The sequence below is a fragment of the Phoca vitulina genome, unplaced genomic scaffold (genome assembly GCF_004348235.1).
Source record: "Phoca vitulina isolate PV1807 unplaced genomic scaffold, GSC_HSeal_1.0 scaffold10, whole genome shotgun sequence".
Classification (NCBI taxonomy): domain Eukaryota; kingdom Metazoa; phylum Chordata; class Mammalia; order Carnivora; family Phocidae; genus Phoca; species Phoca vitulina.
Window position 1 is genome coordinate 50,712,553 of NW_022589713.1, and position 17,801 is coordinate 50,730,353.

At 37.8% G+C, this 17,801-nt stretch overlaps 1 protein-coding gene across 34 annotated transcripts in view; it reads right to left on the reverse strand.

Annotated features, from left to right (window-relative positions):
* Positions 1-1,152: 1,152 nt before the first annotated feature.
* The window catches only part of CLASP2 (cytoplasmic linker associated protein 2), a 182,374-nt gene continuing 165,725 nt past the window's right edge, over positions 1,153-17,801 (reverse strand). For all 34 annotated transcript variants that reach the window (XM_032409083.1, XM_032409082.1, XM_032409081.1 and 31 more), the window contains 5 exons: positions 11,543-11,736; positions 10,895-11,023; positions 8,216-8,422; positions 6,524-6,640; positions 1,153-2,884 (listed from right to left, as the gene is read on the reverse strand). In XM_032409083.1, coding sequence (XP_032264974.1) covers positions 2,798-2,884; positions 6,524-6,640; positions 8,216-8,422; positions 10,895-11,023; positions 11,543-11,736 — 734 coding nt within the window. In that variant the 3' untranslated portion in view covers positions 1,153-2,797. The remainder of the gene's footprint in view (positions 2,885-6,523; positions 6,641-8,215; positions 8,423-10,894; positions 11,024-11,542; positions 11,737-17,801) is intronic.

Genomic DNA, 17,801 nt, shown 5'->3' on the forward strand with positions numbered 1-17,801 from the left:
AGAATTTTAAATCTTTTTTCATGTTTTTATATATTAGCTTTCACTTAGTCACATTAAACCATACTCTTTCACTACTCAGTTCATTTGAGTGCCTGTCTTTAGATGTCAGGTGCTTGACCTAAGTTTTCAAGTAGAGTTATTATTCAGCTTACATCAAAGTACTTAGTTGTCAACAGTAATTAAAGCAGGATCTTAAAGCAGAGATCAAAATTAAATCAATATTTAGATTAAAAATGATTATAAAACACACAAAAGGTCATGGAACATAAAACAAAACTGAGAAACTGAGAAGAATTCAATGTTTAAAATGTCTTTTCTCGGGGCGCCTGGGTGGCTCAGTCGTTAAGCGTCTGCCTTCGGCTCAGGTCATGGTCCCAGGGTCCTGGGATCGAGCCCCACATCGGGCTCCCTGCTCGGCGGGAGGCCTGCTTCTCCCTCTCCCACTCCCCCTGCTTGTGTTCCCCCTCTTGCTGTGTCTCTCTCTGTCAAATAAATAAAATCTTTAAAAAAAAAAAAAAAAATAAAATAAAATGTCTTTTCTCGGGGTACCTGGGTGGCTCAGTTGGTTAAGCGGCTGCCTTTGGCTCAGGTCATGATCCTAGGGTCCTGGGATCGAGCCCCACATCGGGCTTCCTGCTCGGCGGGAAGCCTGCTTCTCCCTCTCCCACTTCCCCTGCTTGTGTTCCCTCTCTCACCGTCTCTCTGTCAAATAAATAAATAAAATCTTTAATAAATAAATAAAATGCCTTTTCTTCTTAAAGATAAGCTGTCAGGGGCTCCTGGGTGGTTCAGTTGGTTGGGCGTTTGCCTTCGGCTCAGGTCATGATCCCAGGGTCTGGGATCGAGCCCCACATCGGGCTCCCTGCTCAGCGGGGAGTCTGCTTCTCCCTCTCCCTCTGCCTGCCTCTCTGCCTACTTGTGCTCTATCAAACAAATAAATAAAAATCTTAGGAAAAAAAAAGATAAGCTGTCATACACATGCATATACAGCCATCTGACTGTGGAGGCTACTCCTGATAAATGTTTTCCTCAGACGCACTTATAAAATTCATGAGAATAGCACTAATACAGGACCTCTGAAATATTTTTAAAAACCTAGTTAGGAGCTAAGTGACTTTTCACAGAGTGAGACAGAAAAACAACTGATAAACACTGTTAATTTTTTCAAGTAATGTTATGTACAGTTTTATTGCCAGTATATGCACAACAGGAAGCATAGAACTATAAATACACAATGTAATTAACAGTAGAAAACAAAATTGTTACAGGTAAAGGGGAGGGGATATAGAGAAACTATTTTCCTGCTGCTAGAACAGAAACAAAGGGAAAAGCCTATGACAAATCATCCATCCAGTACTCCTGTCTTAAATTCTTTACATACATTTCTACATTTTTTTCAATTAAACAAAGAAAGTACAGGTAACTCTGTAACAATAGCAAATTGCTTCCCTAATAGCTATTTGCCTTTCCAGTCAAATTCACTTCATGTTAGGATTTTAAAAAAGTCAAGATGAGAAATCATTAGTATCCTGGTTCCGAATGATCTAATTTGCCTTTCACCAAACTGGTAATTTTTGAAAGTTGGCTGCACATGAAAAGAATAGGTGTAGCAAAAGGTGATTAAAAAAATTTGTTAAAATGTAACAGAAAATCACCCTTGAAGTAGTTTCCCAAAAGATACTACAGGCAGCAGCTCAGTTATAAGGATTAGCCCTGAAGAGGTAGAGAATTTAAGTCCATTACACAAAGATAATAGCCTTGTACCATCTTCTCTCTCATCAGGATCAATGTTTTCAAGTAAGACAATTTCATGGTAAAAGGAAACCAGGTTCCACCATTTAAAGAAAAGGTGCTGGTTGACTCCCATGTCTCAATAATAAGTTTGTTTATTAAATGAGAAACAGAAGACGGTCAAGGACACACATGCACTTGATTTTTTTTTGTCTCTTTCCATTACCAAGTTTATTCATAAGTGAATTTGAGATTAATAAATACGAAAAAAGCATCATTCACAACAAAGATAAACAAACCAAAACCCTGCAATAAAACCTTCTATTTTAATAAGTATCAAGAAAACAACAGGCAGATGATTTGGTGCAGCTGTCTTAAGGGATCTTAGAGGGGACATGGTTTTAAATAAAGATGGCAAGATCAACAACCAATAAGCAGTATCAGTGTTACAGAACTGGCTGATTCTGTAGCACTTTCTCTGAGGTCTTAGTTTTAAACTACAGATCACCCCAAAGAAATTGCAACTAATGACATGTATCACCATCACACAGAGTCCAGCTGTAGTTCAAATTAGTCCTGCTTTGTTTCACATCATTTCAGTATTTCTAGCATAGGACATGATACGGAACAAAACTCCAAGTAGCAATAAAAATATTATTCTGCATTTGAATAGAGGCAAAAAAAAATGTTTTAGACTGTTAAACTTTTAAAGCTTTAAGCATTCCTCTTTAACCAGCATTTAAAAAAATTTATACAATCATAACACTGGCAAAGGTTAATGGGAAGACAAAGAAGTACAAACATGTGAAATGAATTCGATTAAAAATTACTTTGTACTGATCAACTGATGTTAATACTGCTTCTTCTTGAATTTGGAATAACTATCATAAAAGTTACATGCAGACTGAGGATAGCCCTCTGTTACAGAAAATACAAAACAAAACAAAAAACTAAAACTGGGAAAGATGGTAAGTTCCAAAAGATGTGTTTGAAAATTTCCTTTCATTGATGAGGTGTGGTCTGTCTGTCCTTTCTTTGAGGCCGTGGTTCACTTTAATCAGTTTCACTAACTTTGTCCAGAAACATCAGTAGTGGGATCAGCTCCTCCAGAACCTGTTTGTGCACGTTTGATGTAAAGATTCAGTAGCTTCATCTGCAGATTCAAGCCAAACGTATGTCATTGAGCCAATTATAAATTATAGTAAGATGCTCATTAAAAAAATTATATACATATATGAATTTAAAAAGAGAGATTTTAGACTAAGTTACACCCAAGTTATTGTTGATAATTAAGAATTACCAAAAAAAAAAAAAAATTCAAGTCTTAGTCTGTTCACAACTGAGTATTCTATTTATTCATTTATTTAAGTAATCTCTACACCCAACATGGGGTTTGAACTCACGACCCTGAGATCAAGAGTTGCATGCTCTACCAGGCTAAGCCAGCCAGGTACCCCTGATGACTGAGTATTCTAATATGCCTTTTCAAAAAATATTGTAGTGATAGCATGTAAAACTTAAACTTAGAAAAAAGAAGTCATCATTAAGACAATAAGGATAAACATTTGAGCACCATGTGCTATATAATAAGCTAACTACCTTACACTATCTCTTTTTATCTCAACAATACTTTATAGATGAGGAAATCAAGATACAGGACATGCAAGTCATTGCCTAAAGTCACAGGGGTAGGTAAGAAGTGGGCCAGGATAGGAAATTAGGCACTTGGGTTCCAGGACCCAAGATCTTAAACAATTATAACACTGCCCTCCAAGAATGTTCTTGATTTCTCTGTGTCAATTTGTAGTCTTTGCTAGATGAGATCATACTTCTGTAAAGTTTTAATCAATGCATATACAATTCTGTGCTTTACTTTTTTTCATCTAATGTCATTTCCAAATATTTTTTAACCTACCTATGGTCTTCATATGCCTAGTTACTCTGACGAAGTACTTAATTTTTTAAAAAATTTTTATGTAAATTCAATTTAACTAACATCTAGTGTATTATTAGTTTCAGGGGTAGAATTTAGTGATTCATCAGTTGCATACATCTCCCAGTGTTCATTACTTCAAGTGCCCTCCTTAATGCCCATCACCCAGTAACCCCATCCCCCCACCAACCTCAGCTCCAGCAGCCCTCAGTTCCCTAGAGTTAAAAGAGTCTTGACAAAGTACTTAATTTTAATTCTTCTACAGACATCTCTGGATTATCAGGACACAATCTGAGCTTATCATAAAAGTTGAGATTTTTTTCTTTCAAAACCACTGTGTTGGGGCGCCTTGCTGGCTCAGCTGGTAGAGCATGTGGGGCTCTTGAGTTCAAGCTGGGTGTAGAGTTTACTTAAAAAAAAAGAGGGGTGCCTGTCTGGCACCTTCGGCTCCGGTCATGATCTCAGGGTCGTGGAACTGAGCCCCACGGCAGGCTCCCTGCTCAGCGGGGAGCCTGCTTCTCCCTCTTTCTGCCACTCCCCCTGCTTGTGCTCGCTCGCTGTCAAATAATTATATAAAATCTTAAAAAAAAAAAAAAAAGGAAAAAGAAAACTGTGCTGTTGAAAGTTTGCTTTTTTAACATTAACTCATTGATTCAAGGGTTTTTAACCTGGTGTCCATGGGATTCAGGGACTCAATGAATCCTCTGAAACTATGTGTAAAATTTTCTGTATTTATTTATTTTTCTTGGGATGAGATACTACCCATATCTCAAAGTGGTCTGTAACTCAGAAAGGGTTAAGAACCACTGCTCTAATCTATCTATAAGTCACGTAACTATTTAATGTAAGGTGTATACCTGAGCTTTATAGGTATTTTCTCCACCTTTTTGCTATTTTAAAAATAAATTTGATCATAGTAATGACAACAGCGTGGGTTTGGGAAACTGTTTAGATGAGCATGAGTGTTTCCCGCAAACTGGTTCATAAGCAACAATTCAACAATCATAGTTTACCCTCAGTTTGTAGAATAAATTTCAATGTTTGATAATATCAAAGAAATGAGGAAAGCAAGACTCTTTTTTAAGTCTTTATTTTTATTTTTTAAAAGATTTTATTTATTTATTTGAGAGAGAGAGAGAGAGCATGCATGAGAGGGGGAAGGATTAGAGGGAGAAGCAGACTCCCTGCTGAGCAGGGAGCCCAATGCAAGATTCGATCCTGGGACTCCAGGATCATGACCTGAGCTGAAGGCAGTCGCTTAACCAACTGAGCCACCCAGGCGCCCCATGTCTTTAAAACATTTTTTTAAGCTTATTTAATATTTAAGTAATCTCTACACCCAATGTGAGGCTCGAACTCACGACCCCGAAATCAAGAGTTTCATGCTCTTCTGACTGAGCCAGCCAGGCACCCCTATTTTTTTTTTTTTAAGTCTTTTTTTTTTTAAGCTTTGGCCATTTGTTCCTTTATTCCGTCTCAAACTTTTCATAAAGGTAGAAAACAATTGTAAGGATAAAAATTGTCATCATTTTACTGGGCTCTTGGCTTCCTGTGAGTCCTGGGAAAACAGGATCAGTGTCTTAATGTTGAGCACAATGTCTGATGTACAGACAGTGCTTGACCAATGTTTCTTGGGTAAATAGATTTACATTTATTATTAGTATCAACATTTCATCTTATTCCATCAAGGCCGCTGTAACAAAATACCATGGACTAAGTGGCTCATAAACAATAGAAATTTATTTTTCACAGTTCTGGAGACTGGATAGTGCAAGATCCAGGTGATATCCCGCTTTCTGGTTCACAGACAGCCGTCTTATTGCCGTAACTTCACATAGCAGACAGGGCAAGGGATCTCAGGGGTCTCTTTTATAAGGATGCTAATCCCATTCATGAAGGCTCTGCCTTCATGAACTAAACCCCTTCCAAAGGCCCACCTCCTAATACCATCACATTGGGATTGGATTTCAACATAAGAATTCTGAGGGAACATTTCCATAGAGTACAATAATACATGATCAACTTCTCACGGATGGGATCTCATTGGATGACTACAGCCACCCAATGAGGTTGTTTTTTTTTTTAAGTCTTAAGGACAGCAAATATTTGATTATCATAGTTCACAGGGGAAAATTAAAGAAATGTTCAAGCGTTCCACATTTTGGGAGATATAAAGTAATCCATGAATATATAAAGCCACTATTCTTTTTGAAAAAAGGATATTCATGGGGCGCCTGGGTGGCTCAGTCGTTAAGCGTCTGCCTTCGGCTCAGGTCATGATCCCAGGGTCTTGGGATCGAGCCCCGAGTCGGGCTCCCTGCTCCGCGGGAAGCCTGCTTCTCCCTCTTCCACTCCCCCTGCTTGTGTTCCCTCTCTCGCTGTGTCTCTCTCCGTCAAATAAATAAATAAAATCTTTAAAAAATGAAAAAAATAAAAATAAAAAAGGATATTCATTTATGTACTTATGTATTTAAGTAATCTCTATACCCACTGTGGGGCTCAAACTCACAACAACTGAGATCAAGTGTCACACACTCCACCAACTGAGCCAGCCAGGCGCCCCAGCCACTATTTATTCTTAAACAGTCCTTGGGGGTGAGGATTTGGGTGTGGTGGTGGGAAAGGAATCCACTGGCTGTAGGCATTTCTTTCAGAGCAGCCTACCCTACTTGACCTCACCTGAGTGAACAATGTGAAAGTAGAAACAGTTAAAATTCAAATGGTGGGAGAAATGAGTTGGATGCTCAAGGCCCGACTTGTTCAAAGTTGAGTAACAAATTTACCCTTTAACACAACAAAGAACTAAATCTGAAAAATGTACCAAAGTCACCACCTTTAGAACAAAGCATCACTACTTACTTTACTGCCAGTGAGCTGACTGAGATGTGGTTTTAGTTCATCACCAATTACTGCATGAACAGCCACCAGGCAGAAGACACAAGCTTTCCGAACACTGCTCTCTGAATTATCATAACCCTAGGGAGAAAAGTCCTTGTTAGCACTCCTGCGGGATCTGAAAAAGTACCATTCCAACATGGACAGAAGATGTGGCTCAGAGATGAGCTTGTAGGCGTAGCAGGGAGAGGAAGCTTTGTTGACTGAAGTTAACCTCCCTACCTTTCCTAGCAGAAACGTGCCCTTCTCTCCCTCCACTTCCCCTTCACACCTCCACTCCACTATTAGCTTTCCTTATCAGGTTCTACCTTATTTAGCCTGGAAAGCTGCCCCTTTGCCAACCTGCTCTGTAAAGTCTGCAGATGAGCCCTGCTAAAGCATTCAGCTGTAGGAAGCCCAAGAGCGCTTCACTATTGAATAAAATCTAAACAGAGTAAAACTGGGCCTGGCAGTCAAGGTACTCCTATAATTCAGGCTGAATTAAGCTCAACATCTGTCCTATCCCTACCATTACTCTAAGTTATTCAACTGGCAAAAATTTATTCAGTACCCACTATATGTATGATATACACATACTACGTATGTTCTGTTCTTTGTACCAAAGTACAAAGAAGAGATTTGGATCTTATCTTCAAGGACCCCACAATTTAGTGAGCACTATTAGGCTTACAACAGAGTCAAAGATAATACTAAAGATGCACAAAGAAATTAATGATTAATTCTCTTCAGAAGTGGTTTTATTATACATACTACATAATATTAATCAGTCATTATGTTACATTATAGAATATAATTTATTGAATGGAAAAAGTTAACAATTTATGATTAAGCAAAGCATGTTATAAAATATGACCTCATTAAAATGTTTATGTGGATGAAAGGTTTGTGTGCATAGAAAAAAACCACATTACATCTGTGACTGTAAATTAGTATAACCATTTTGGAGAGAAATCTGGCAGTACCTAGGAATTCTACTTCTAGATATATACATATAAGGAAATATAAAGAAGTTCAATGCAGTATTTATGTTATTAAAAAAAGGGTAACAACCCAGATATTCATCAAAAGATGAATGGATAAACAAATTGTGGTAGTCATAGTAATGGAAATTACTCAGCCATAAAAAAATGAATTAAATTCTAATACATGCTATAACATGGATGAACCCTAAAAACATTACGCTAAATAAGCCAGCCAAAACAGAACAAATACTGTGTGATTCCTTTTACATGAGGAACCTATAAAGCAGAAGAGAAAAAGTAGAACAGAAGTTACCAGGGGCTATGGGAAGAGGGAACAGGGAATTATTAATGGGTACAGAGTTTCTGTTTGGGATGATGAAATATGTTCTGGAGCTGGATAGCTGTAATGGTTGTACAATATCATAAATGTATTTAATGCAACTGAAATGCACACTTAAAAATGACTAAATGGTTAAGTTTTACGTTATGTATATATTTAACACATACACACACACACACACACACACACACACACACACACACACACAGAGCTAGTTATGGAAAGTCTTTCTTTGCTCTGAATATCCAAGACAGCAGGAAGGCTTGGTTATGCCACTAGTGTTGCCTAGAAAGTGCCTAAAATAACCGAATCCCAAATGTATCATAATTTATTCCTCTGAGTTTTGTTTCTCACCTGTATTAGGCCTGGCATAATCTCCGGCAAAAGCAAGTTAAGGGTTTCCTTGGATACTCTCTCTATCACTTTTGTTTGCATTTTGATTGCAGCCAGATTAATTGGGTAATCTGCAGTTTGGATGATAGGACAAAGCACTTTGATGCACTGCTCTGGACTGATTGAAGTGGCTAGCACTGACGCAGCTTCCTCAGCAGATCTTACCACCTAAAACAAAGAGGAAATGTTTAAACTGGAGTAAATTTTTAAAACGTTATAATATGTCCCAGAAGTACAAACTTCATGAAATATGCAATACAACATGTTATCTATAATTTGCTTTGAAACTACAGTAAACACACACACACAAAAAGTGAGGGTACAGATAAAACAGCATTGGCAAAATGTAACTTTTGAAGCCAGAATGGATATATAGGGAGAAATATTTCTTCCAGATAGTCTTCCTTCTTTTGTGTTCTCTTAATGTTGGCTAATGCAGGTTTTATTTTATTTTATTTTTTTGTTTGTTTGTTTTTGACAGAGAGAGAGGGGTTGGGAGAGAAGGGCAGAGAGAATCCTAAGGAGGTTCTCTACTCAGTATGGAGCCCGACATGGGGCTAGATCTCATGACCCTGAGATCACGACCTGAGGCTAAGTCAAGAGTTGGATGCTTAACCGACTGAACCACCCAGGCGCCCCACCCTTTGTCCATTTTTAAATTGGGTTATTTCTCTTTTTGTTGTTGACTTGTAAGAGTTCTTTGTATATTACCTTATCAGACATATGATTTGCAAAAATTTTCTCCTGTTCTGTGGGTTCTCTTTCCACTTTCTTTAGAGTGCCCTTTGAAGCACCAAAGTTTTCTTTTTTTAAACATTATTCTTTGTGACACTGATTTTTATTTTATTTTTTTTGAGTAAACTCTATGCCCAATGTGGGGCTTGAACTCATAACCCCAAGATCAAGAGTCTCATGATCTACTGACTGACCCAGCCAGGTGCCATTGAAGCATAAAAGTTTTTATTTATTATTTAAAAAAATATTTTATTTTATATATATATATATATTTGAAGATTTTATTTATTTATTTGACACAGAGAGAGAGAGACAGCAAGAGAGGGAACACAAGCAGGGGGAGTGTGAGAGGTAGAAGCAGGCTTCCCGCTGAGCAGAGAGCCCAATGCGGGGCTCGATCTCAGGACCCTAAGCCGAAGGCAGACGCTTAATGACTGAGCCACCCAGGCGCCCCTTTATTATATATATATATTTAAAGATTTATTTATTTGAGAGAGAGAGCGAGAGAGCGAGCATGAGGAGCAGAGGAAGAGGGAGACAGAATCTCAAACTGACTCCCAGCTGAGTGCAGAGCCCAACACGGGGCATGGTCTCAGGACTCCGAGATCATGACCTGAGCCGAAACCAAGAGTGGGATGCTTAACCAAATGAGCCACCCAGGTGCCCTCAAAAGATTGTATTTTTAAGTAATCTCTACACCCAATGTGGAGCTTGAATTTACAACCTTGAGATCAAGAGTCGTATGCTCCACCAACTGAGCCACCTGGGCATCCTGAAGCACAAAAGTTTTAAATTTTGATCAAGTCCAATTTATGTTTTTGTTGTTGTTGTTGGCTACTTGTGCTTTTGGTGTTATGTCTAAGAAACTACTGCTTAATCCAAGATGACAAAGATTTACACCTATTTCTCCTGAAAGTTATAGTTTCAGCTCTTACATTTAGTTTTGATCTATTTTGTCTCACTGCTATTTTTTAACTTTCCTTTTTTGACCTCTTTCGCTTATGTCTTGGTTCTACCAGAGGCACCTAATGCTACTGCTCTGGTGCTTTCTCTTAGAACTGCAGTCTCTATTTGAAATTTCCTTTTCTAATTATTTCTGAAACTTAATAAAAATCCTCAGGGTTATATCATCAACATAATTGATGGTGATGGGTATATTACAACTATAAAGAGATGAGACAGGAGAGAGAGACAAACCAAGAAACAGACCCTCAAGTATAGAGAACTGGTCACCAGAGGGGAGGTGGGGGAGGGGAAGGGTGACAAAGGTGATGGGACGAAGGAGTACATTTGCTGTGATGAGCACTGGGTGTTGAATCACTATATTGTACACCTGAAACTAATATAATATTGTATGTTAACTAACTGGAATTTAAATAAAAGCTTAAAAAGTCTAATTTTTTTTTACACAACTATAAATAAAAAGACAGATAGATGAGACAGATTTACAGGACTCCCTTCAGGAAAGCTGTCCTCATTATTTTATTGAATAAACTCTGAACAGACATCTAGTTCCTATAGGCACTTTACCACTTTAAAATAATAATGATTCTTGTCTTCATTACTTATTTCAAAAATTCTTATTGGTAAGTGGACAGTGACGGTTGGTGAATTCTAAATTAGAAAACTACAAGTCAAATTAAGAAGGAAAAAATGAAATCAAGATTATGTCCTAGAGCTGGCTTATTTTAGGTGAAAGACCATGATATCACCATAATTCATTTAATAAAAAAATATGATTGCATCTTCATTAGATATATTACCTGGAACATCAAAGTTAAGTGTTCATTTGACTGAATGATCGATACTCTTCAAGGGTATTCTTTAAGCAATGTTTGTATGTTTCATGCAATAATATCAGAAGTACTGAGAATAAAATAATAATTTAATGGCCTGGTAACTTACCTCCTTATGAGGATCTTTATGTGCTTCCAATGTTTTCATGACAGTCAGTTCTGCATAGTTTTTAAATCTGGCTGGTTGATGCCTTAGGATTTCTCTTAAAACCTTTAATGCCAAAGCCCTGATTGTAGGCTAAGAAGAAATATTTTAATGTTTTTAATATTTTGGGTTATAGACAATCTTCTACATTTTCCATTTCTGTAACTTAAGGGTCTTAACATTGGGGCAGGGATAAGTCCTGGACAACTGCACAAAGTATATGGTATATTACATAATTAAGTTTTCACATCTCTAGTTGAAAACTTGAATCACACTTTTTATACTTGTAGGAGATCAAGAACCAACAACATCCTATGAGAAAAGAAATTACACTTCTGAACAACTAGTTTAAATATGCAAAACAAGTAACTTGTACTTTCCTATAAAAATACTACCAGCAACCTTTCATTTTTCCCATTGTCAACTGTTCAAAATCATTGAGCCTATGGTTTAGAAGAAAAAGTACTCAAAATGAAAATTTCACACAGGAAGAAGCAGTAAAAGAGACTGATTTTCCCAATTTCCAAATCTGTGTAGCTCTTGATTAACAGGGAAGGACAGGCAACCCAAGACAGGAAAAACAGGCTATTATTTACATATCCTGCCATTTACCTCTTTATCCCCAAGGGTTTCAAGCAATAGAAGTAATATTGTTTTGAAGTGTTCATCCCAAACACTGAAAGATTCTTCCTGTGTCAGTTTCATGAGTTCATAGAGGGCGATTTTTCTTTCTTCTACACGTTCATTATGGTTAGACAGCTCCTTCAATAGCTCTGCGACCAGGTCAGAGTGGTCTAGGGAAAGATCTGGCAAGAGGACATAATGTTAATTCTGTAACTTTATAGGTCAGCTAAGTATGGGGATGACAACTTTGTAACGTTACGAAACAGACAATGTTAGTTTTAAGAAAAAAAATGACTAATTTTCTTTTCCAGTTTGTCATCTTGAAAACACCAATTCTACTTTAAAACTTTTTATAATGAAAATTCACATAAGGAAAAAATATAATGGACCCCTATATGCCCTCACCCAGATTTAAGAATTATCAAGATTTTACCATTCTTACTTCATCTTCGTCCCTCCCCACTTTTTTTCCTGAAATATTTCTAGTAAATGGCAAATAGATCATTTAATCCTTACATACATCAGTATGCATTTCTATGGTGTCGTGCCAGGAGGCTCACAATGTTTGGGTACTCCATTTTTAGTGATATTAATAATGACCACTGGATTTAAGTGGTGACAACTTGATCCCACCATTGTAAAGTTCCCCATCAATCTTTTAAAAAAAAAAAAAAATTTTTTTTTTAAGAGAGGGAGAGTGCCCTTGGCCGGGGTGGGGGGGCTGTTAAGGGGTGGGGGAGAGAAAGAATCCTAAGCAGGCTCCATGCCCAGCACAGAGCCTGATGTGGGGCTTGATCCCACAACCCGGAGATCATGACCTGAGCCAGAATTAAGAGTCAGACATCCAATGGATTAAGCCACTCAGGCACTACCCCCCTAAAAATAATCTTTTTTTAAGATTTATTTATTTGAGAGAGTAAGTGAGAGAGAGTAGGTGCATGTGAGTGGGGGGGAGGGGCAGAGGGAGAGGGAAAGAGAATATCAGGCAGACTCCAGCTGAGCCCAATGCAGGGCTGGATCTTATGACCCTGAGATCACAACCTGAGCAAAAACCAAGAGTTGGATGCTTAACCGACTCTGCAACCCAGGCACCCCAATCAATCTTTTGAGTAATGGCTTCACCCACTGATTGCTGAATTATTTTATTAGGAATTAAAAATGGGCTGGAATTCTTCTGTAGAGAGTAATTTTATCAACTAGAGCTATTTTGATTATCCTGAAATATAGTTTGATATAAGAGGCAGAATAAATACTTAATATTTTCCCTTAAATTCAGAGATGGGAGTTGGGCGTAATGATTATCAAAGAGTTTTCATTTGTTTTTGCTTTCTTTTTTAAAGTATAATCATGAACTCATGAATTTTATGAATGTTAGAGGATACTTATGGTGCTTTGAATAATTATTGTAGGAAAGACAGTTACATCCCAAAGCTCATATTAAAACATTACAAAATACCAGAATTCTTCCTAAATTCTTTTGTTGATAAAATAAATGACAAATTCAGCCCTTCTGGGACTTCGGCAGACAGTGGCCTGAGCTTGTGCCATAGACTCTTTTCCTTAACTCCTCTGGAATAAAATAACCACAGAATATGGTGCCTGAGCTTGGAAGTTACACCTGGGGTTACTCCCTCTCCCGAATCTCCAGGGAAGACAGTTGACGGCATGGAGCTATACTGCTGTAGGTCCACTTGGCAAGAACATGCTGGTCTTTCATAGGAAAGGGCTGCCACTTATGCTGATCCTAATAGGTCAGAGAAGGCTTGTGGATCTAGCATCTGGGAGATAGCTGTTGCCTACAAAAGCAAAGGCTCAAGAGGAAAGAGCCCACTTCCCAAAAATGAACTATTGTGCCTCATCCTGCCAGCTGGTTAGCCACTGACCTAGAGATACCAATGGTCTGACATTATAGGTTGCGGGGAACCCACACCTACAAGTAGGGGAAAGAAAAATTATATTTTACTTAAGGGGACTCGGAAACCTGAGGAAAGGAAATCAAGCTGAACCATTAGAATAGATGTGTTCAGGGGCGCCTGGGTGGGTTAAGCGTCTGACTCTTGATTTTGGCTCAGGTCATTATAGCAGGGTCGTGGGACTGAGCCCCATGTTGGGCTCCGTGCTGGGTAGAGAGCCTGCTTAAGATTATCTCTCCCTCTGCCTTTGCCCTTTCCCCCACCCCCCCCAAAAATAAAAAAAGAATAGATGAATCCAACTAGAGTAAAAGTAACAGACGATAGGGAAGGGAAACTGAACCAAAATGTAGTGACAACATTCACAAACTATTAAAAAGGAAGTTTATTATGACAATGCTCATGGAACTACAATTAGAGCACTAACAACCTCAAACACAGAGCACAGAATATGATTGCTGAACTTAAAAATGAGAGATAGCTGGTAAGAATGATCACCAAGGTAAACCAAATTAGGGTTTTGGAAGAACCTCTGTAAAATGCAGAGCAAACCATAAAAAAGAAATTTGTGTTCAAAGATGACATCTGAACTTGGAGGATAAAAACTGTCTTAGAAATAATTTCATTATATAGACCAACACTGGAACAGTACTGCTGCTTTAACAGCAGCTACTGCGGCAGGACAAATGCATCTCCATAAATCTCACAAAAGTCACTCCTGCAAAGTCATGTGATCAGACTTCCACAGATGTCAGAGGATCATTCTGGTAAGAGTGTATTTTATTTCAGCTCAATAAAGGGAATTCACACACACACAAAATGCTTTCAAAGGAATGCAGCTCTTTTCTCCATGAATATAGGCTTTGTAATTACTCTAGGAGATAATCAGAAATGACTTGACATAAAATGGTCTGGACAGATGACTAACAGGAAAATAATTTCTGCCAAAGAAAACAAATATTTTGTTACAAAACGGATTTACATGATACAAATGAGATAAACCTAAAGGTAACCAACTGTACCTCCTCATGAGAGCATCATGGTCATGCGAAAAGAAAGGCTCTGGAATCCCATTAAACCTGTACTTCTTACTTTGTGTAACAAACGCACATTCTTAATTACTGCAGAGGCTCAGTTTTCTTATGAGTAAAATGGGCAGAGAGCACTGACTTCCTATGGTCATAGTGAAGACCTGTGCTTGGAACACCATAAACTAATATTAATTTTCTTTGTTCTTATGACAGATATTGGCATGATTACAATTGTGATATTTCTGTTGCAGCGCTGAAAAAATATGGGATATTCTTTTCATTGGCAAACTTTGATATGAGTCTCTCTTGAATAACAGAACCATCCTCACTAACAGTATTATTCTGGAATATTATAGTCCCTGGTAAACTTTACAAAGATCATAATTAGATGTGGACATTAGTGGAGTTTTAAATTCTTCTGACTCATTAATTTTGAAAAATTTATCACTAATGTGTGTTATCTGTCTGTAATGTGTATAGAAACATCTGAATAACATACTAAATAAGTCTCAGAATTTTAAAACAATTTCTTTTTATGGAAATTCTGACTTGAACAAAATTATTATCTCCTGCCAAAAGTTATGGACTTTAAAAACAAAAAAAGGAGGAGAAATTTTGCATTGGGGCAGACATGGAAGGAAAATCAAAAGAGCAATGGCGGTCAATAAAATTAAAAAGAATGGGTGACGTTAGCAATGTTCACAATAAAATAATGTCAAACAAGGTCTTCCCTATCTCAAATTTAAAAATGAACATAAGCAATAAATAATTGCTATATGAAGTTTAGAGCAACTACTATTTCGCTTAACTAATGGCTTATCCATTTTCAAAGAGTGTTCAACATAAAATGGCTGTCTTATGTTTCAGAAATCAATCAAGTATTATGCTGCGAAGAAATAATTTTCTCAAGTTCAAAAATATTCTACCCAGTTTGGATTTCAGTTACATAATTTCCAAAGATGTCTTCCTTTAACACATGGAAAATATAAGATCTTTAGTAAAGGAAAAGAGAATCAGTCAGTTACTAAGTGGGCAATCTTTTTTTTTTTTTTTTTTTTAAAGATTTTAATTATTTATTTGGTGCAGAGAGAGAGAGAACCCACAAGCAAGGGGAGTGGCAGGCAGAGGGAGAAGCAGGTTCCCTGCTGAGCAAGGAGCCCAACTCAGGACTCGATCCCAGGACGCCAGGATCATGACCTGAGCCGAAGGCAGACGCTTAACTGACTGAGCCACCCAGGCGTCCCCCAAGTGGGTAATCTTGCTAAGCTGTCATAGTTTTGGCTTTATGATATACTAACTCTCGTAACATAAGCAGCTGGTAAAAACACGATTCCTCAGCCTCATAAATGAAGAGATTTTTTCCAATCATCAAAATTATAAATGACTAGGCCTGGGGACACAGATTCCTGAGCAAAGTAAGCAGGGCTTCCTTCCACACGTGAGAGTGGCAAAGTATGGAATTTTAGAGCTCAGCCAGGGAAAGAAGGGTGTCTACATGGAGTGGTGACCAGGTGTGACCTGTCAGAGCCCAAGCAAGTTGAGGGTGTCCACGTGGAGTGGCAGAGCCCAGCAAGGTGAGGAGGTAGTGGCAGAGATCGAAAACTGGCTGCATACAGGAGGATATTAAGGATAATGAAAGCCAGGTTTCTCAGTGTCAGAAAAAAGGGCTTTATCAATATGGAAAAGGAGGAAATTAGAATTAATCTTATGGTGCTAAATCGGAATTGGAGTAAACTCATAGCTTTTGATACAGAAATAAACAGATGTAAATCAGTGTGTGTATGCATACACACACACCACACACACATTCCTTAGCTCTGGCCACTGAGAGGTCTTGGGAATAGTGATATCCCACTAGCAGTGAGTACACCTCATGCCCAGACTCTAGCCTTTAAAGACCATTTTCTATTAAATTAAACCAAAGATCGCTCCTTGGAGAAATGACTGATTCCAGGACTGAAGCAGGGACAGTACAACATTTTGTCATGCCAGCATGCAAGGATGGGGACATGTCAAAAGAACAGGTCAAATCAAAGACAATTTGAGCATCAAAATAAATGATCGTTACAAATTATAACCCACTGAATACAATGCAAACCATGAGTTCATACAGTTAGAAATTTGTGAATGAAACTTTTTAAATGAATAAATTTTAATACAGTTTTAAAGTACCTCCCCACAAGACTTATTAATTACAGAATGAGTAACTTCACAGTGGAGAAGCCTGGTAAGCACCACCATAATCAAGTGACCAAAGTTTATATCACCAAAGGGCAAAGTGAAATTGTGTATTACCTGAAGAATGCACTATCACTTCTGGGACACTGATGCCAAGAGCACATGACCTGAATCCAATCACGAGAAAACATCAGACAAACCTAAATTGAGGGAAATGCTACAAAATAATTGGTCTCTGACCTTCAAAAGTGCCACGGTCACAAGAACAAAGGAAAGACTGAACACTGAAGAAGACAATAGAGACATGATTGAATGCAATGTGAGATTCTGAAGTGGATCCTCTGGCTAGAAGGTATCACTGGGACAACTGACAAAACTCTAATGGGGTTAATGGGCAGGTGGTTTTTAATGTACTGATGATAATTACCTGATTTGGATGAGTATATTGTGGTTATGTGGGAGAATGTCTTTGTTTATGGAAAGTACATCCTAAAGTATTTGGGGTGATCAGTTTGGCAGCTTACCCTCAAATGGCTCAAGGAAAAGTTTTTGTGCTGTACCCCCATCTTTTACGCTTTTGATTGTTTAAAAAAAAAAAAAAAATATATATATATATCTATATCTATATATTGCAGCCAAGGCAAGAAATGTCAGTGGAACCAATTTGGTCTGCCAGCGTGTGACCTCTGTACATAAATAATTTAAGAACAATTAAAGCTGCTAAAACTAGGTCTCAGTTTACCATGCTGCTGCAGCAAGGGAGGGTTTAAAGGACACGCTCATGCTAGGTCCAATTTATTCCCTCCTGTTTTGCTGCTATTGTGACTAAACCTCAGTAACAGAGTTAACCACTTGTGACAAATCAAAACACACCAAAGTGAATCATTTTGGCAATTTTATAGATTCTTATGTAATTTAGACTTAGTTTGGCAAGTTGTCATAATTTTGCCTTTGTGGTAACTGTGATATATTAAGACTCTTAAAATGACATATTGGTAAAAACATGATTCGTCAACCTTACTGGTAATCAAAGGAATAAAAATGAAGAGATTTTTCCACTTACCAAATTACAAAAATTAAAAAAATATTTCTGATATCTAACTTCTCAGTCTTCCTAATAATTAAGGA